Consider the following 22,235-nt stretch of genomic DNA (forward strand, 5'->3'; position numbering starts at 1 on the left):
CCAGTTAATAAGAAAATCGCAGAACGCATCAGAATATCAAAAATTATTTCGGGCACCGACACGAGCATATTCCGTAAAAAGGGCACTTTTAGTAACGGTGTCTTCTAATACGTCCGCGCTGATTGGTTTAATAAAAAAAAATGATACACTGAAAAACATGTTAATTTAATCTGACATCATTTCGATATAAGTATAATACAAAAACTTTTTAGTCCTTAAAGATTATACAATTATCTTATTTTTAATTTTGGGTTATTGTGTAGATCAAAATAGTCACATGATCGAACTATGGCAGACTCCAGTGACCAAAAGATCAAACACACAAACTTATATAAATTACCCAATTATCCATGTAGATGTGAATGACAATATCTTTAAATATGATTGTCAATTTTAGAAAGTTATTTCCTTCATTTAGAAAGATATCTCAGTGTTCAAGAACATTTAGTAATGTGAAAAATGATTTAAAGACAGAATATGATGCTATTGTTGTTGGTGCAGGTAATATTTGTTATCTTTTTATCTCACTTAGACCTAAAGGTTCATTACATCAATTGTCAACATCTGCACTTTTTGTATGACAAGAATATCTAAAAATCTCTTCTCAAACTTACAAACTGATTACGCTACCAAACTTTGTGGTTTCGGGTCCGTTTGCACCCAAAACACATTTGCAACCCATACATGTTCATGTAAGTCATGTTCTTACCTTGGGCCCTTTGCAGCCTATTTTTTTTATTCAAATACTGGTTGATGTAAAAGATGTTTTCAGATGTGTATATTACACTATTGTTATTTTCAGGAATAAAATCCATGAATTTTTCTCATGTTTCTAAATAAAATATTTTTTTGTGATAAGATGATTGATAATACTTTTGATTTATTTAAGAAAGATTACTTTAAATAGGTATTTACAAAGCTAATTTGGTATTATTGTTATGTGTTTAGTGTAGAGTAAAATACATGACTTGTACTTAATTTGTATAGGTATACCTCAAACATTTCAAAAGAGGAAATGTACATGTAACACAAAATGTGTTTTGGCATGACATTTGTTACACTGGTACAAATTTTATAGAAAATATTCCACTAGAACTTATATCACAGAAAATATTGGTAATGGGTTTATATGAAAGACTAATACAACAGTTACTGAACAGCACAAAAATAAAGAACAACTTTTACATATGTATTTCATCTTTCATTTCAAAGCTACTGAATTTCAACAATTTGTTTTAAAAAAATATTAAACTATTTTTCTTTTTTATAGGACACAATGGACTTGTTACAGTAAGTTACATAATCATGTCTTTATTAAATCTCTCAAACATATTTTAACTTTAAGACATCTGAATCAAGGCATTTTAGAGTAGTGAGAATAGAGCTATAGAATGATAGAACCATAAGAGCTTGTATTGATGCACATTTAGTCACATCTTTCCTGACCAATGTTATTCATAGTGCTTGTAATCTTAGATTTTAAATCACTGTGAAATAAAAATATCAAATAAGAACTGTAATACATGAATTTTAAAAGCACATTTATTTTTGTCTAATCTCTGTTCCTTACAATAGAAAGAACAATAATATTTATTCATTTAGCATGTTTAGTAACAAAGTTTTTTATACCATTTATATCAACTGAGATGAAAATAACAATATTTTCATCAATTGGAATGGATCATGTTACATCCAGTTTAATTTGATCCTATGTATTATTAGCAAATGTAACATTTTCATTTGAGGATCTAATACACATAACTTATGCATGATATGAATTGATTATGTATAATATGTATTCTGTCTCATTAAAATGATGATTATCTAAAACTAGGATATTTTTAATGCGTTGACCCTTCAAATAGGGTGGACTTCCGAAGAAGATGAAGAAGAAGAAGAAGAAGATGATTTCTCTATTTGCAAATCAAATCAAATCAAATAATTTTATTGGTGTAAATTCCTATACAGAAATGATACCAGCTGACATTTACAAAATACAAATACAAATACAAAATTTTTGAAAACAATTGAAAACTTTAGCAAAATGGTTTACTGGGCTATTCCACATAGTTTTTGGTTATATTGATTAGTGCATGAAAAAAATGCGGGTGTCACTGGCAGGTGTGTGCTTATTTCTCATATCCTGCTATTTTGATGATTTTTTCATCTAAATCACTATTTTACACTATATCCCACATTAAAAAGGTGTGTCATCTAAATCACTATTTTACACTATATCCCACATCCCAAAGGTGTGTCATCTAAATCACTATTTTACACTATATCCCACACCCCAAAGGTGTGTCATCTAAATCACTATTTTACACTAACCCACATCCCAAAGGTGTGTCATCTAAATCACTATTTTACACTATATCCCACATCCCAAAGGTGTGTCATCTAAATCACTATTTTACACTATATCCCACATCCCAAAGGTGTGTCATCTAAATCACTATTTTACACTATAACCCACATCCCAAAGGTGTGTCATCTAAATCACTATTTTACACTATATCCCGCATCCATAAGGTGTGTCATCTAAATCACTATTTTACACTATATCCCACATCCCAAAGGTGTGTCATCTAAATCACTATTTTACACTATATCCCACATCCCAAAGGTGTGTCATCTAAATCACTATTTTACACTATAACCCACATCCCAAAGGTGTGTCATCTAAATCACTATTTTACACTATATCCCACATCATAAAAGTTTGTCATCCATCTGAAACAATGCATGCTTATAGAAAATATCTTGGAAATAATATATGAGATAAAACATAAGGTTACAAGATATGGTATCTGTTGTAGGCTGCATACCTACAGAAATCTGGTAAGAATGTGTGTGTATTAGAAAGGAGACATGTGATTGGTGGAGCTGCTGTTACAGAGGAAATTGTTCCAGGTATGTCAGAATATATTGAATTATTTCTTATGAAAATAAAAAGATTTTCCTGAATTGATAAATATCACCATAACAATTACATTGGTATGAGCCATTTATAGGACACCATACAGCCTTCAACATATGAAAAACCCATACCGTATGGTCAGCAAGTAAATCAATAAAAGAAAATGGGAAACAATTCAAACAAGAAACTAATGGCTTTATTTTAAACGGTATGATTACGAAAAAAACAAATGTGACGGACATGAACCAAAGACAACTGCTGTATTACATTCGTAATTTTAAATTTAAACATTCTGTATGTTATACTTGATTATGCTTGACCTGTGATGTTTTTAAATTTATAGAAAAACAGAATTGGAACTTATTTGTTCATAATGTATAACTGCCTCATAAAAAATAGAAAATTGACACATATAGTCACTATAAGGGGATTAGAGACCGGAGAGGATTTGAGCCAAAGTTGGCTATTTATCGTTTAATTCTATAAATGAGAGGTGGATAAAAAACTGTACACTGTATAAATGTAGTTTCCCAGTATGATTTACTATAACATGGGCATTAAAGGGCATAATTCATGATGAGGAATCACTTGAATTGGTGTAACTGGTAAACCATATATTTACATAAAACTAATTCATAGTACATGCATTTATATTAAAGGTTTTAAATTTTCAAGAGCATCTTATGTGCTGAGTTTGTTGAGACCACAAATAATAACAGATTTAGAGTTAAAGGTACATATTACAGATATAAACATTTCCAGATATAAAAATAATGTAATTGTAAATTTTGATGATGTTAGCTAATAAGGCAAATATGATAAACAATACAAATTGGAATGAAAATATTACTTTTCTTGCTTCTCATCATAGTACAATTACATTTTGCGTGGCAGCAAATTACAATTTTACAAAATTAAACCATTGATTAAAAGAGGGGAGACAACTTCACTTACACATTCAGGAAACTCAATTTGTCCTACTGTTATCAATGTTTTGCTGACTGAGACACTTAGAGTTTTTAATTCAGATATTACTGTTGTTTCATTTATTTTATTCATAGATATATACCAATATTGGTAGTCAGAGAAAATTGTCTTTTTCTTGCATTTTTAATTTTGTAGTTACACAAGACAACTTAAAAATTGAATTTAAACAAATTAATTCAATTTATAAATTTATTTCCTTGTCTCATAATCAACAATGATGATTTATGTCCCACAGATTGTAATGAATCCACAGTACACACTGAATAGTTTACATAGTAACAAACAACACCATCAGTTTTTAAATATTTATAAAACTCATTCTGATAGGAAATATTCACAAGTTACGGTAATGTTTTTTTTGGGTCTTAGATGAGTTAAGAAAATCCAATAATCTCTTGCTTTTTGAAAAACACCATATAATAAAAAACACATTGAAATGATGACATTATTTATTTATTGATGGTATAACATTTTTATAATCGACTAACAACATGCAGTTTATCTACCTTAAGATTCTCAGAGTTTCTTTGTACTATTGAAATGTGGACCCTCACTCAGTGGAATAATTGATAAAAGCCTATGCAATATTTTTGTTGAATAAAGAAAAAGTTTTGTTTGAAATACATTTTATTTAATCAATTGATCAATTAAATCTTATGTCCAGTGTACATTTATCAATAGTAGAAGCAGTATACTTAAGTTTCCATTCTGTGCATGTTTCTGTCCATCCTTCAATTCTATATAAGGTTAGAATTAAGGTTCAAGGTAGGTTAAAGTTTTGGTTGTAGGTACTATGTTACTATGAAATCACATCAAGTTAAAACTTGGTACTCATATTTATTGTGAAATTGACTTTACATGCTATATGCTATAAGGTTATTTAACTCAAATTTATTTTAAAAGTCACTGAACATGCAAATGGGATAAATCTAGCAGGTCATAGCTAAAGACACACAAAATAATCATGTTCTTTATGATTTTTGTTTTGAACTTATAGTTTTATTATAGAAATATGGACTTAAGGTTTACCTGAGAGATCCTAATTCCTATACACCTCTTATAAAACCTGGTGGATTAGATGGGAAAGCTAGATCCCTTCTTCTTGGAAGAGATGGAGAAGAGAATGTTAGACAGATAGCCCAGTTCTCTAAAAAAGATGCAGAAGTATAACTTTTTATAAATATATCATACATGATAACTTATCCTTGAAAATATTGTTATGATATACTTCTGTATAGATAATTGTAAGAACTTATTTAAGCCAATATTACAAGCACCATGTTATTACTATAGTTAATCTAACAACTAACTTTGATAACCAAATTCCAATTGGAAAAATTTTTCACAGACATATTTACCTGGGTCTCCTGTTGTATTTTTCATACAACACTTGAATCTTTGATACAATATGAAAATAAGGAGATGTTGTATAATTACCAATGTATCTACTATCCATAGACAAATGGACAAAGAAGTGAACAATTATAAGTCACTACAACCTTTAACAATGAGCAAAACTAATATTGTATAGAAAGCTATAGAAGGCATGTAAGTTGGAACACTTTTCAAGATTTAGTTTTGTTATTTTTGTAATTGGGTTGCTGTCGCTTTGAAGTACTCCTGATAGCTCTTTCTTTCTGTAGAGTGGGGGGCTCATATTTTCCGGGGACACAATTTCGCCGTTTTATGATTTTGAGCTGTAAAAACTTCAAAGGCTGGATGAAATGAAAGAAATATACCGATAAATTATAATTTTATAACAAATATGATAATTTTTAAAACTTAAACAAAATTACGGCACTTACTGCAAAGGACCGTAAAACGGACAACGATTTTTGGTCAATTTCCTGAATGAAAAACAGGATTTTCAAAGATTTTTTCATAGTAATTTTTTGACTGATTGGCCTAAATTTCTGTTTTTTTACACCTTTGAAATCTCTGCTATTCATCTATAATGAAGTTTATTTGATAAACATTATATAAATCTGCAGTTATTTGGTTTTAAATAGATGTGTAAAAACTGCGAATATGTGTCCCCCATTGACAAAATATCATGAAATTTCAAACACCCTTTAATCTAACTTTACAGATGATTATTTTCAAACAGACATGTTTTCAAGCTTGGGAATGTTTTGCATTTGAAGTTATCTTCATATAGAAATATCAGTATACTTCAAAAACATATAGACCTGAAAATAAACTGTAGAAAACATGGAAAGATATGGCGAAAATGGGCACCCCACTCTACCAACAGCTTGTATTTATTAAATCAAGTAAAAGTTTCGCCAAAAAGACTGTTTTTCACTTTTTATGATGATATACATTATATTCTAGATGTTTGTGAAATATGAGCATATGTTAGAGAGAATTGTAGCTGCCATTGAGCCTTTATTAGACTCTAATCCAGTATATTTACCCCATGTCTTGGCGTCTGCTACATTCAAAGAAAAGTTGTCACAGTTGCCATCATTGAAGTCACTACTCCAATCAGGTATACAAAATAAATGTATATGTGAAATAATGTAAAATAAATGTAAAATAAATAGCTTGCTGTTCAGCCTGAGCAAAAGCTTGGTTGTACTTTGACCTATTATAGTTTACTTTTTACTAATTGTGACTTTGATGAAGAGTCATCTCATTGGGACTCATACCACAACTTCTTATATCAATATAATAAAGAAAAAAAATGTTTAAATTTATTAAGTAGTATTTTCTCTTAATTTGAAGCATGTGTATTTTTCAAACTTCTTAAAGGGAGATCTACTAAAGAATATTTTGTAAAGAAGTATTGTAAAAGAACCTATTTCACAGCGTTTTTCAAAATATTTGTTGTTGTTTGCTATAGTTGAAATATTAATACTGTGAAACTTTTTTTACAATTTACTTTCATGTGAATCAATCAGAAATGAATTGATTTGTTATCACAAAATATCAGTAAGCTAGAACATTCTGTAAACAAACAATGCTTTCACAATTATAAAACCATTTGAAGACAATTTCAATTCATTAAAAATAATATAGGAGGCTCCCTTTTATATTTGGTAACTTGGTTAGATAACATTGGTGACTGCTAATTGATCTGCAGACACTAAAAACTCAATATTTTTTCAGTACCTTCTGAAGAAAACGATGTGTCAGCATTTACAGAATTGATGACAGCACCAACAACAAAGGTTTGTGTTTTATTCAAATTTTTTTTCCACTAACAGCACAAGCTATACTGTATTGTAAAATAGGCCCTCAGATAAGATAACAGCACCTACAACAACAGTTTGTGTATATTGTTCTATGTTATTATGTAAACAACTATGGTGATCACACAGCTTTCTACACTGAGCAAAATCCATACTGTATAGTAAACCATAAAAGGCCCTTGCATAATATGACAGCACCAACAACAATGAGTATTGTGTTTTGTTCAATGTTATTATATATTGAACATGGTTGAAAATAAAAAAAAGTAAGAAAAATGATAAGATGTGTATATTTTAACATACCCAATATAAAAGGGCAACGTTCTGATTATTTTACATGAATTGACATTTTTCTAATTCAAATCATTGTATAACAGAATATGATATTGCCTGGTGCAAGATTTAGAACATTTGAACGTAGTTCAAAGTTAAGGGTTAAACTTTTCTGATATTTTGTATTGATCTTAAACGGATAGTAGCTACGATTTTCATTAAAATTACTTTTTTAATCTATATGCCGGATTTTGTACAAAAAGTAAAATAATTATGATTAAATCAATTACTGGTTATGTTCCATTAAGCATTTAGAAGCTTTTTAACGTTTAACATCTACATTTATTTATTGTCTATAGATAATAATTCGATGTTAAGCCCAACCCTTATTCATATGACCTTTACTCCTCAGTTCCCAATGCGCAATCACACATTGTGCCTCGAAGGGAAAATGGTTGAACAGGGGAATGTTATCGCGGAAATGGTACGTGAATTTACAGTTTCAGCGAGAAAAGAAACAAAAAAGAGGTGCAGACAAGTTATTGTAAATTAAAAATAAAAAACGTCGATGAGATCGGTCATTAAAATCACTCAAAACACCTGCGACGCAGGCAAAGTCAAACAGAAGTAGCCGACGGTTTGCGTAATGTTTACATTTCTTAATTTTCCAGATCACATGAAAAAAAATCTCAACGTGTTCATAATTGTCAAAAATATGTTTATAAATTTACGGGCAGTAATCTCCCACCTTAGAAGAAATTAGAAATCAACTTCCTAAACTTTAGTATTATTCTTCAAGTGTATCCTTCATGGAGGCCCCGATTTAACACACAAACACGTGTATACATTATCGGCATGGTTAAGCCATACAAATGTAATAACAAGTGTATAATATCGCCATTGTTGGAGAATCTTGGGTTGGAATAATATGCCGGTATTTGTTATATTTTTTAATTACATAATTTTATAAATGGTGTCAAATATGTACGTTTAATATAGAGTAATTATAGTGTAAGAAAACAAAAAGCACGTGTTCGTATCTATATACATCTTGGTTAGCTCACTCGCTGTGTCGACAAAGTTCGGGAAGTAAACCCGATGCATAATTAATGAGATGAATAGGCACACAACACGATATGAATTATCAATTATTAACACTTCTGTAGTTTATGAAAACATTCTAGCGATCTTATTGCTTATATTTAGTACATATCTTTGATTTTAGCAGCTTTAAAACTTGTTCATATTTTTGTCAAAATCGTAGCTACTATCCCTTTAATAAAATGATCTAGACAAAAACAATTCAATTAAATGTATTAAAGTTCCAAATTTTTATTGACAGATTTTAGATAAGTGGTTTGAATCTGAGCCACTTAAGGCAACATTAGCTACAGACTCTGTGATTGGTGCAATGATTAGTCCAAAAACACCTGGAAGTGGGTAAGATGATTTAAAGTAAAGATAGAGCATATTGTTTTAAAAAAATTAAGTACCAATGTCACAACACATTTCATTGCAAATTACACTGTTTCTGTCTTTGCAGGCTATGAGACTTTGAGAATAGATGATAAATATGTACTAAAGTTGGAGTTAACTGTACAAAATTTAGTCTTGACAATAATACAATGTTATTATTCAATGTTTTTATTTGATTTTAAAGTATTTATTTTCATAATGCATTTTTTGCATTTGTTTTGCCATACCTACAAAAGTTGGATACATGTAGCAAACATTACTTCGACTAAAAACAAAACACCAAAGAACATTGACATAATTTTAGTTTTGTATAAAATAGGTATGTATTGTTACATCATGTAATGGGAGAATTAGAAGGAATAAAAGGTGCTTGGGGCTATGTAGAAGGAGGAATGGGATCAGTATCACAAGCCATTGCTAACTGTGCTACAGATCATGGAGCATCAGTCTTCACCAATACAGTTAGTACAATGGATTCATTATTATTCATGTGATACCAATTTCTTTGATTTTTGTGGGTAAAGGTGTAATTTTTTTATATTTTATGGAACAATATAAAAACAAGGAGATGTGGTATGATTGTCAATGAGACAACTAATGACCAAGTTCAAATGAATTGGATGTAAGCAGTTATAGGCAACTGTACAGCCTTCAACAATGAGAAAAACCCATTCTGTACAACTAGATTTAAGCTGCAAACTACCCCTCCCCCCTCCCTCGAAAAAATTTAATGTGCATATCATCAATGTGCACATTATGGTAAACATATTCTGGTATCTATTGGCCAATTTAAAATATGTTGCACTGTTAGTCAGAAAGCCTTCAATTTATCATACAAGAATATGAATGGTGGATTGATGATCTAATTACTTTAGTTTAATAAAGGAAGTCTTTTTATAACTTCATCAGAATCAAATTCAATGATTAGAATTCTTCTTATTCAATTTAAAAGTGATTGAGATCCTGTTATCTTATAAATCATGCATCTGTTTTGTTAGGCATAAGTTTACATACAGTTTGTATAAGTTTCTTCCCAGTGGTAGATTCAGTGGTGTATAAGGCATTATACTCCTATTTGATTGGAAAATATGTCAATTATAATTTCAGCCTGTGTCAAGCATTATCATAGAGAACAATGAAGCAAGAGGAGTGGTGTTGGAGGATGGAACAGAAATAAAAGCTAAAGCTGTTTTGTCAAATGCAACACCAAAAGTCACATTTTTAGACTTATTACCACAGGTAATTTTGAAAATATGTGTGTTCTAAAAGCTGATATAACTTCATCAGATTTTTGTCTAAAAGTTATTTTTCTAATCATTAATTTCAATTTCTTATCATAACTCATTATGAATATGCTGGAAAAATTGTAAGACATGTGAATATTATAAACAATAAACTTGCGTCGCATATGAAAAGGGAATGCAATGTTCCAGTAACTATGTTGGATACAAAAAGTAATAGGTATACCAGCCCTGATCACTTTATTAGGAACCCAATGAAAGTTTACCACAGATTCTCCTGATAGTTATCTGTCCATTTAAACTTTTGGCAGTTCATTTGTCCCATGGAAGAAATACAACAGATATTGTTCTTTGAGTAGTTTATTCACTGGGACCTTTAAAATTCTTCTAAAAGAAATCTATCACTCATTGATTAATTTACCAGAGTAAAAAGTTTATCTGCTAAATAGATCGAAATAACATGTTTACCATTAAAAATGCATGTGATTTTGTGTTTTGGGTTCGCAATAAAATAAAATTCGAAATTATCCCATGAAGACAAATCCGTCAAGGCTGTTTAATCTCCATACTACTACTAGGAGATAAATTTGTATATATTTTTATGCCCCACCTACGATAGTAGAGGGGCATTATGTTTTCTGGTCTGTGCGTCCGTCCGTTCGTCCGTTCGTTCGTTCGTTCGTTCGTCCGTTCGTCCGTCTGTCCCGCTTCAGGTTAAAGTTTTTGGTCGAGGTAGTTTTTGATGAAGTTGAAGTCCAATCGACTTCAAACTTGGTACACATGTTCCCTATGATATGATCTTTCTAATTTTAATGCCAAATTAGAGATTTTACCCCAATTTCACGGTCAACTGAACATAGAAAATGATAGTGCAAGTGGGGCATTCGTGTACTGAGGACACATTCTTGTTTTTGGCATGAAATAGATTAAAATATATATATGAGAATATTTCTTAACTGACCTTCTATTATATTTTCATAAATCGAACTAATAGTCATCTACAAATACAAATTTTAAACTTGGATTAGCTCATTCATGTTTTAACAGCGAGGAATATACCCATAATATACCAACTTATTCTGTTAAAGTATTCTGACAATTTTAAATACTTTAATGACTGGCCTCGCACAAATACTGCTAATATCAGTTAAACTTTAATATCAAGAGATTCCATGAAACTTTAAAAAACAAAATGTTTGTTTTCATGGAGAGGTAGTATTTAACTTATCAATGGGATATTTTAGCTTCCTGTAGGTCTTTTTTTTTTATTATACATCCAAATTGTATAATGTCTTTTATTTCCTTGTTACAGTAATTAGTCCCTCTGTTGGCAGCTGGACTGTGTAGGTATTTTATTGTGTGTTTCACTTTTACTACATGTACGGTCTAGATATTTATTAGGAAGGTTTTGTGCATGTAAAACCAGGTTATTGTTTACCAGATTTGTGCTTGTACCAAGGCTGTCTTAAGCATGAGTTGTTTGGTGTTTGTCTTTTTTGTTTGCTTATTATCTCAGAGAATCTGGTTGGTGATGTTAAGTGCGATCTATTGTTCTGCTTTGGCCTGTTATTTTTTTTTTTTAAATAAAAATGTATTAGCATATTGAAAGTAGAATGTACACAACTTACAATTAAAAGTGAAATAATATACTCATGTGACTAAAATAAATAGATAAAAATACATGGTATGTAAGTGAATAGGTATACACATATGAGTTGGACTTAAAAAAAGAAAAATGTTCATTTAAAGTTCCAATTACATATATGTAAAAATTAGAAAAATCAACTTGAAAGTTACAATATTGTGTGTGATGCCAAACATTTTGTAAAAAAGTTTACTTGAAGTGTTCAATATTTCATAAAAGAAAAGAATGTTTTTAATGTATGTGGTCCGAGACCACAATTGTCATCCCTTGATTTTCGTTGTTCACGAATATAGTCCCTAGTGTTGACAGTGGGTTACTTGCCATTAATTTTTATACCCCTTCCAAATTTATTTCTCCATGTTTAATGCCTCAAATTGCAAGTAGGGGGGTGAAATTACACTGTAAAAAAATTTGGGTCCAGAATTTTAAAGGAAAGTAGTGATTTGGTCCAGCTGAAAAAGGTTGAAAATTAGCACTTCGGAAGCTGTCAAAAGATTTCAAGACGCCCTAAACATAAAATTGTCCATATTTTGAGTTAGAGCCGATGAAGTTTTCTATAATTTTGATATAATTTGTCCCAAAAGTAGTACAACACACTGTAAAAGTTTCTTTGAGAAAGCGCAGGTGGGATTTTTTTTATTTTCATTTATGTTCTAAAAGAAATGCACTACGAAATAATTGTGTTCTCGGACCGAAGAGGTGAAATCTGTAAATATAGAATCTGTACTTTGGCAACTTCCCTAAATGTTTTGATGGTGTCAATTTGTCAAATAGCATGAAACTAAAGGATTTAAACTTTAATTTTATAGAATTTCTGCAAAAATGACCAATTTTGGCATTTTATGGTCAAAAAAGGCATTTATAGCTTTTTCAATATTGATACATAAATGGCATCCTGACTTTCTATCTGACAGGTTTTCATGTGTCAGTATTTGTGTTTCTATGCCTTTATCTAGTTCTTTTACTTATTTATGAACTCTGAATCTACAGAAAAGAAGATTATCTCAGACAATATGTGCAAAATGTGTTGTATAAATGACCCTTGTCTAACGCCCTGTTTGGATGAAGTAAAAAGTGGGGAGCTTGGTACATAAAATTTGAAGTCCATAATAAAGACCTCACTAAATTTGTATCAAAAGCACTTAACAATGTCTATTGTACCTGTTCCATTTCACATAATATCTTTCTTTTCTTCTGTAGGATAGCAAGTGATTTAAATATAAGCCTGTTGAGAATAAATTGCATGCAAGTTTTTCCCTAAAAAGGCAAAAATCTTTGTATCAGACCATACTGTTTGTAAGAAAAGTTAATTGCAAGAGTCTTTTTGTGCTCAGATTTGTTGTATGATGTCACATGAGTATAGAAATGATAAAAAAGACACAAATTTTTATTTCTTATAGCCTCAGTATGCATTTTTAATGTAAATATATGGCACCGCCTAAATTGACCCTAAATTTTTTCCAGTCTTACTTGGCCTAAGACCCTTTTAAACTAATATGATATGTTATTTGTAACTTTTCTTTCCATTTAAAGTACTTTCAATACATATGTAAGGATCATTTATAACCAAAAAGCTTCACAAATTTAAAATTGCTGGAAAATATTACATCTTCATGTAAGGCTCCCCTTCATTGAAAAACCTCAATTTTTAGGTGCAGGCTCATATAAATTTTACTTTTGAATAATTATGCCAAGTCTGATAAACCAAATGAGTACTCTATTGCTTTAAGTACAAGATAAGTTATATATTAAGGCATTTAAAAAGTATTTTTTTGCAATATTTTAATTTTTAAAGCCCCAAATGTTGATAGTTGAAATTTTTCAATTTTAACGTCAAAATTTTACGCGCAAAGATGAGTATAGAACTTAACTTATTGTCTATAATATACATCCTATTGTCATGAAACTTTGTAAGCAGTGTTATAATTTATTAAGCTTTGGTCATACCAAGTTTTTTTAAGATTTGTCAACTCTTTCTATCCTATTAGGTCCGAGACCACAATTGTTGTCCCTTGATTTTCGTTGTTCACGAATATAGTCCCTAGTGTTGACAGTGGGTTACTTGCCATTAATTTTTATACCCCTTCCAAATTTATTTCTCCATGTTTAATGCCTCAGATTGCAAGTAGGGGGGTGAAATTACACTGTAAAAAAATTTGGGTCCAGAATTTTAAAGGAAAGTAGTGATTTGGTCCAGCTGAAAAAGGTTGAAAATTAGCACTTCGGAAGCTGTCAAAAGATTTCAAGACGCCCTAAACATAAAATTGTCCATATTTTGAGTTAGAGCCGATGAAGTTTTCTATAATTTTGATATAATTTGTCCCAAAAGTAGTACAACACACTGTAAAAGTTTCTTTGAGAAAGCGCAGGTGGGATTTTTTTTATTTTCATTTATGTTCTAAAAGAAATGCACTACGAAATAATTGTGTTCTCGGACCTATGTATATATTTTCAATATTTCAATAGGGCAGCTTACCACAGGATGTAGAATTAGACTTGAGAAGTATCTCTTACGAATCACCAGTCACAAAAATAAATGGTTTGTATGATTAAAAAACATCATGTGTTTCTTTTTAAATAAAAATCGTTATGAAAACTGCTGGTTTGTCTCTTAGTGAAAGTGAAAGTGCTTTGCTTTAATTTTTGTTGCAGATGATGCTTTCACAGGAGTTTCGGATGCTTATGTAGAGTTGTTTTTTTTTAGCTCTGTATGGTTAAAATTTAAAAGGAGCTTAAGTGATACAAGTAATAGTCTTTATTTTTTAGCCTTTTAAAAGATAATTGATTCAAAATATACCCAAGAATGTTTCAACATATGTTAAGATAAAAGTTAATAATATGCAAACTTTATTTAACCATAAGGAAATTGCTCTTATGCAAAAAAATACAAATACATGTACATGTAGTACGCTGTATTTGATGGAGAAATTTGAATGTATATTTAGATCTTTTGTAAGAATCTTCAGACCACCACAACCTTAAATGTCAAAATTGTATTTCCCTATCAATCATAGTGTAATGTATGTATATATAACTATGGCCACTTGCATAATTTCAATTTCTATCTGACACATCTCAAATACCAGAATGTATTTTGCATATGCAAAATGTCATTATTGAAATAAAGCAGACATGGATAATTTCCTCTGTCTTTAGAGAAAAGTTTTTATAAGAACTGAGATTATGACTAAATGTTTACATTTATGCTTAGTTCTTAGCCAAATTCTTTTCATAGAAGTTATTTATCATAAGATAATTATCTTTTCTTCAGTTGAAATTCTACTCTTAAGAATATTTAATAATGAGAAATATGAAAATTATAAGTAATTATTTTATAATTTTTACAGTTGCAGTAAATGAACTTCCAAACTTCTTAGCAGACCCCAATAAACAGAAAGGGGAGAAAATGCCACATCACAGAGCTACAATTCATCTTAACTGTGAACATTCAGATCTAATCCATGATGGATATTTAGATGCTCAGCAAGGAAAATTTTCAAAGAGGTGTCTATAAGTATTCTGTAAAAAATTGTAGGGATTGTAAAGTCTTGTTTTAGTATATTTAAAATCATGGTTGATAATTGAATTAAGATTGATTGATTGTTTGTTGCTTAACATCTAGTGGCAAATATTTCATTCATTATCAGGACGAATGAAGTTAAGTAATTTTTATGTAATATGAAATCTATTACAGTACAGTTGTAGTCATATGTGTACATCATATTGTAGTGGAAGTGTTTAATACATCATTTGCTGCTATATACACTAGGGAAGTGATTTTCAGACGTGCCATGTTATACTTTTTACTCAATTATTATACCTTCTTAGCATGCAATTTTTTTAAGCAACTCAAGTTGAAGTACTGCCGATTCATTAGTATTCATGGGATACCAGTTTTCTTGGATTTTGTGGAATTAGGTAAACCACAAATTTAATTAATACAATAATACTCCAAATTGACAACAACACTTCAAATGGTCTGCAATTTTATTTGCTATGGTCTACATGTTTCGCCTGCAAGGCAGGCTTCATCAGGACAATTTTTATACAAATTTAATTGTTCAATAAAGTTCGAATTTTCTATAGACTTGTTTGCAGACATTGACAAAACCTCCAAATCAAATATCCATGAAATTACAATTTTTTACTAATCCACAATATCAATACTCTCAGAGATACATCAATCCACAATATCAATACTCTCAGAGATACATCAATCCACAATATCAATACTCTCAGAGATACATCAATCCACAATATCAATACTCTCAGAGATACATCAATCCACAATATCAATACTCTCAGAGATACATCAATCCACAATATCAATACTCTCAGAGATACATCAATCCACAGTAGACTTTGCATAACATTGTATACAACTTGTTTTGATTTGTCTCAAGTTAGCTCAAACCATATTTAGCCTTTTTAATACAATTATAAGTATATTTTTTCCTTGAAAAAAACCCAACCAAAAACAGAACAGTTAGACCGTTTTCTCTCCCTTTACAGTCCAATGATAGAAATGGTAATACCAAGTAGTTTAGATCCTACTATAGCACCACCAGGTAGCCATGTGTGTTTACTGTTTACACAATACACACCATACGAGTTACGTGATGGTCAGTGGGATGATGCTACCAGGAATCTGTATGCTGACACAGGTAAGTGTTTAAGTGATCCTACTATAGCACCACCAGGTAGCCATGTGTGTTTACTGTTTACACAATACACACCATACGAGTTACGTGATGGTCAGTGGGATGATGCTACCAGGAATCTGTATGTTGATACAGGTAAGTAAATATAGGAAGATGTGGTGTGAGTGCCAATGAGACTCTCCATCCAAATAACACCTTAAAAAAAGTAAACCATTATAGGTCAATGAACGGCCTTCAACACGGAGCCTTGGCTCACACCGAACAACAAGCTATGAAGGGCCCCAAAATTACTAGTGTAAAACCATTCAAGCGGGAAAACCAACGGTCTAAGTGTTTACTAACAGACAGATTGACTTTGAGATGTTGAGCTTAGTTTCAGTAATTATGATAATTCTTTGGTATTAGGTATTATTTATGAAATAATTATTTCCTTCCATGCTCTGTTCTGGTTTTAATTTGAGTAGGCATTATATTTGTCAATATCTTTATTTCAAGTGTATTAGGAAGGTGTAAAATATTGACAAATATAATGTCTTCCTATGAAAAAATAAGCATTGAGCATGGTAGAAAACAATTATTTAGATTCTACTTGGAACTTTCAGAATTTATAAACTTTACAAGGCAGCCATTTTGATTAAAGGAAGTCAAAACATTATAGCTAACATACTGTTTCACTAATGAAAAATTGAACATTGATACATGTAAACTTAGTTTGAGAATGATTTTATTTTATTTCCTAGCAAGCAACACCAGAACAAATATATATTTTGATCTCCAAAGTTGTTCATAATACAACTGCTGTTGGAATTTTCATTTTGACATAAATCACATGAACCGATGTTCTATTGGAATTAGAACATGGCTTTTTTTTTTAAAAGTGAAAGAAGTTCATCATATCACAATTAATATTCTAATTAAATATATAAATGTGAGACACTACAATCATTAATAAGCTACAGTTATCAGACATTCATGATGACACAGTTAAAAAACAAATAATTCTATCATTACATCAGTTGGGAATATTCTTGGATTTTATAAAAAAAAAGTTTCCCTTTGTAGATGATGCCTGTTGAACAAAAAACACATTATGTTGGTAGATGTAACCTTAGTTTGAATTCTTCTTGAAATTATAACTGCCAAACAACAATACATGTAATTCATATTTACATAATTCATTTCTTTGAATTTGTATTAGACAAATAAATACTGTAAACCAACTTATTTTCGCGAGCGATTTATTTTTGCAACTTTCTTGAGTAGAAAAAAAACGCGAATTTAAATCGTCGCAAATATGTAAAACTTCCATTATTCCTTATTAAACTTCATCAAGTCAATCAGAAAATCGCGAAATTAAATACCTGCGAAGTGGTCTAGAAAGGGTAAAACGCGAAATAAAGTATCCGTGAACATAAGTTGGTTTACAGTAGGTCTTATGTTAGCACATGCTCTTCTTGAAAATTGATACTGTAAAATATTTTATATTTAGATAAAAATAAGAAGTTGTGGTAAAATTACAAATCAAATAAGACAAATCGCCTCCAGACACCAAATGACATTAAAGTAAGCAATTATAGGACACAGTACAGCCTTCAACAATGAGAAAAACCTACAAAGAACAGCAATGAAAGGAGTGTTGTGCATTTAGAGATTTATGTCATGAACTAATTAATACACTGCATCCCTTCTCTTTCATTATTTACAGTGTTTGACATCATTGAATCTTATGCTCCTGGATTTAAGGACAGTGTAGTAGGAAGAGATATACTGACACCACCTGATATAGAAAAAATATTTGGTTTAACAGGAGGGGTAATATTTTGCAAATATTTTAAGAAAGCATAATGACTTTTATGTCAACTTATGGTATTTGAATTACTATTTTCATATTAAATATCAACATTTTCAGCAAGTTACCTACTCTATGGTAGGACACTCTGGTACTCTTGTCAAATGAAATCAAAATAAAAAAGTAAATTCAAGCTCACACTTCGTGCAATTTTAGTGCAATTTTGGGAAAAAACTATTGTTTTATGTTATCTATAGATAATACACAACACAATCATCAGAAGATAATTACTTTTCTCCTTAAATTAGTTTGCATTTGAAATAGTTTTCCTTAATAATTGATTAAACACAAAATTGTTTGTAATTTGGTATCTGAATATTGAATGACTTATACTACAGCTCTAAAAAGACTGACTGAACATAACATGTTGTTGTCAATCAAGAAGGAATATGGGAGATAACTCATTCAAAAAAGCTTCTTTTCTTGACAAAATGGAATCAAGAAGAAAAATGTATGGTCATTTATTTTGCAAGATAAAAGCAGGGGTTGCAATTTTGATATCTAGCTGTTTTTAAATATGATAATTTGATTTATAGAGAAGTGAATTGACATGTTATCTATATTTACAAATACATTTGTACTTATTTACATTTTTTTCAGAACATATTTCATGGATCTATGTCACTTGATCAGCTGTACACCTCTCGTCCAATCACAAAGCTGAGTAATTATAAATGTCCTATCAAAGGCTTGTATCTCTGTGGATCTGGTGCCCATCCAGGTATACCTTTTTTATAAATATGTTAGATTTAATATTGCACGAAAAAAACTTACAATACACAACCAGGTTTATAAGGATTTTGAAAAAAAACTGCATTTATATGTTTGATCTTTAATGAACAATAATTTCACTTTATGTGTCCATCATGATAAAGGAGATAGGCATTCAGTAGCCTGCTGTAATGAATTAAGAAATTATATTCAGCACAGACCTGAAAATTTGAAATAACAGTATGCACCTGTGTGTGGAAATTATTTATATCTGTGGTAAAACCATTTCTTTAACCAAAACAACAAATATCACATGAGAAATGGTGGAAATTTTTCAGAAATGTTCAACTAGAATAATGACTTTTTCCGGATTGTTTTGGTTGATTTAAGCTTCGAGTATATTATAATTCACATTTTCAGAACAGAAGCATTTAAGTTTTAAAGGGAAACTTAGTTTAAGTATTCCTAAAAGTTGTTTTTTGTCAATATATTTCTGTAAGTAAACTGATTAACAACAACCAAGCGAAAAACAATTGTACTGTTAATTTATTTTTTTTGTTTTGATATTATTTGGTAAATAATAGAATATTGTTTGTGTTGGCATTTTATACCTTTTATGTTTTATCAAATAAGGCCAAAGGGAAATATCTTAGATAAGCACTTTAGTGCAACCTGATAGAAAAACAGATCCTCTGTCCATGCTTTACATACAATGATCTGAAAATGCTATGTTTTTCTTTTTGTAGCCAGTCAAATATAAAAAAAACTATATGTGATTCTTACCACTGTATTTTATGATTATTTTGAAGGTGGTGGTGTAATGGGCGTCCCTGGTAGACAAGCAGCACAGGTGGCTTTAAAAGATCTTAAATAACACAGATGGAAAATAGAAATCTGATTTATGTTAGTAAACTTGATATTGATGTCCTTCCTAGAACATTTAATATCATAAATGTAGTCATGAAAATTATTAAGTACTCAGGTTGTTACATTATAAACCATGCATGTGTGTCATGTGTTAACCAAATTTTTAATCTTTTGTTTAAAAAAATTGTCAGGTGTTAACACTGAAGTTGGTAGTGTCAAATTAAGATAAATGTAAGGTTAAATCACTTGGATAAAGCTGTTTTACCTAACTAATAAGTATCCCATCTAACAGTGTAAAATCAAATTTATATTGAGCTATTTGATCATAAAAGTTGGTTAATGCATTTATGGTTTGTAGTGTAATAAATTAGCTAATGAGTTGTGAATCCATTTTTTCTTAACATTCCTTTAAGAATATTATTATTATTTACTTTAAATATGTTTTTATGCCCCACCTACGATAGTAGAGGGGCATTATGTTTTCTGGTCTGTGCGTCCGTCCGTCCTTCTGTCTGTCCGTCCGTTCGTTCAGGTTAAAGTTTTTGGTCAAGGTAGTTTTTGATGAAGTTGAAGTCCAATCAACTTCAAACTTAGTACACATGTTCCCTATGATATGATCTTTGTAATTTAATTGCCAAATTAGAGTTTTGACCCCAATTTCACGGTCTACTGAACATAGAAAATGATAATGCGAGTGGGGCATCCGTGTACTATGGACACATTCTTGTTATACAATATATTTTTTAACTTGTGTTTTACAAATAAGAAAATTATGTATATTAACTTTATTGCAATTTACAAACTGTGAAATCCATATTGTCTCATATGATGTACCACTTGTATAAGTCCTGAACATGATGACTCTACTGACTCATTTACAGCAGTATAGTGTGTTTAAAGTCTCAGTCAGAATTGTTTAGTACAAATGTATGAAATTGTCTTTTGATTTTGTCAACCTATTATCTCCCTTTGATGCTTTTTCATAACCATGCAATTATCTTCTCTTGAAAGTATCATTTATTGTGAACTTGTCAGCATCTTGGTATAAATAAGATAGTATTAAATAAACAAACAAACATAAACCTCAATGTGAAACATCCAATATATGGTCCGAGACCACAATTAATTCGTAGTGCATTTCTTTTAGAACATAAATGAAAATTTAAAAAAATCCCACCTGCGCTTTCTCAATAAAATTATTACAGTGTGTTGTACTACTTTTGGGACAAATTATATCAAAATTAAAGAAAACTTCATCGGCTCTGACTCAAAATATGGAAAATTTTATGTTTAGGGCGTCTTGAAATCTTTTGACAGCTTCCGAAGTGCTAATTTTTAACCTTTTTCAGCTGGACCAAATCACTACTTTCCTTTAAAATTCTGGACCCAAGTTTTTTAACAGGGTAATTTCACCCCCCTGCTTGCCATTTGAGGCATAAAACATGGAGAAATAAATTTGGAAGGGTATAAAAAATATTGGCAAGTAACCCACTGTCAACACTAGGGACTATATTTGTGGACAACGAAAATCAAGGGACGACAATTGTGGTCTCGGACCTAATATGTATTATTTTTAATGAGTATTTTTTATTTTATACACATATTGCTGTACAGGTCACTTAATATTAATTGTTATGCTTGCTTTTTCTTTTTATTGTCTTTTTGCTTTGCTTTCTTTCTTTTATGTTCTTCTTTATCCTATGAATGCAATATAAAGTCAATTTCTAGAGTTTCAATCCTAAAGTTGCAATATAAGTATGTTTATAGATTATTTTTTTCATACTGTTTAACTACACACTGTTAATTCAAAGAATTACACTTTCACCATCTGGAATGGTATTTTTGTTATATTTCCTATTTTCTGGTTGGAATTGACTTATTTTCAGTTGATACATTTTTATAGCATTATTTTGAGTTTAAAATCAAAAGTTTGGCCAGTACAATCTTAAAAGATTTGTGAAATATAACAAGGTCTATTTTTAAAATGGTTAGTGAAAAAGGATTATTCTGTCACTAGTCATGCATTTTCTGACAATCACAACAATTGTACACAGTAAATGTGATTATTTATTAAAAATATTTTGCCAAATCTAGTGTGTTTTTCTTATGTATTTGTGTATTTTGTTGTTCCAAACATGTTTAGTCTTTCAGGCCAACAATGTGTTAAATGCTTTTATTAGCTGTATAAAAGATATGTAAATATAATTTTGCAAATTCAACATATCATAGAAAGAAAACATTTGGAACTTGATATTATTAATTAAATTTTTGTATATTTGAATCAAGGTACAATTGAAAAGATGCTTTAATCTAATGAACAAGATTTATTTTATCCCTAGTAGCTAGATGCGTTTATTTGTTTGTAAATAGATTTTAAAAATTATGGGTAATATTCGATCGGTACTTTGTGT

General features: G+C 30.3%; 1 protein-coding gene across 1 annotated transcript; it reads left to right on the forward strand.

The window, feature by feature from the left end:
* Nucleotides 1-286: 286 nt before the first annotated feature.
* Nucleotides 287-21,913, forward strand: LOC143072239 (pyridine nucleotide-disulfide oxidoreductase domain-containing protein 2-like). The gene is made up of 16 exons (XM_076247083.1): nucleotides 287-501; nucleotides 1,271-1,290; nucleotides 2,820-2,913; nucleotides 3,580-3,653; nucleotides 4,916-5,071; nucleotides 6,242-6,398; nucleotides 7,019-7,080; nucleotides 8,717-8,814; nucleotides 9,170-9,311; nucleotides 9,958-10,089; nucleotides 14,203-14,275; nucleotides 15,084-15,240; nucleotides 16,249-16,400; nucleotides 18,103-18,209; nucleotides 18,847-18,967; nucleotides 19,767-21,913. Exons 1-16 carry the CDS (start codon nucleotides 363-365, stop codon nucleotides 19,829-19,831), a joined length of 1,749 nt encoding a protein of 582 aa, XP_076103198.1. The 5' UTR covers nucleotides 287-362; the 3' UTR covers nucleotides 19,832-21,913.
* The last annotated feature ends 322 nt before the right edge of the window (nucleotides 21,914-22,235 follow it).

The sequence above is a fragment of the Mytilus galloprovincialis genome, chromosome 4 (assembly GCF_965363235.1).
Source record: "Mytilus galloprovincialis chromosome 4, xbMytGall1.hap1.1, whole genome shotgun sequence".
Classification (NCBI taxonomy): domain Eukaryota; kingdom Metazoa; phylum Mollusca; class Bivalvia; order Mytilida; family Mytilidae; genus Mytilus; species Mytilus galloprovincialis.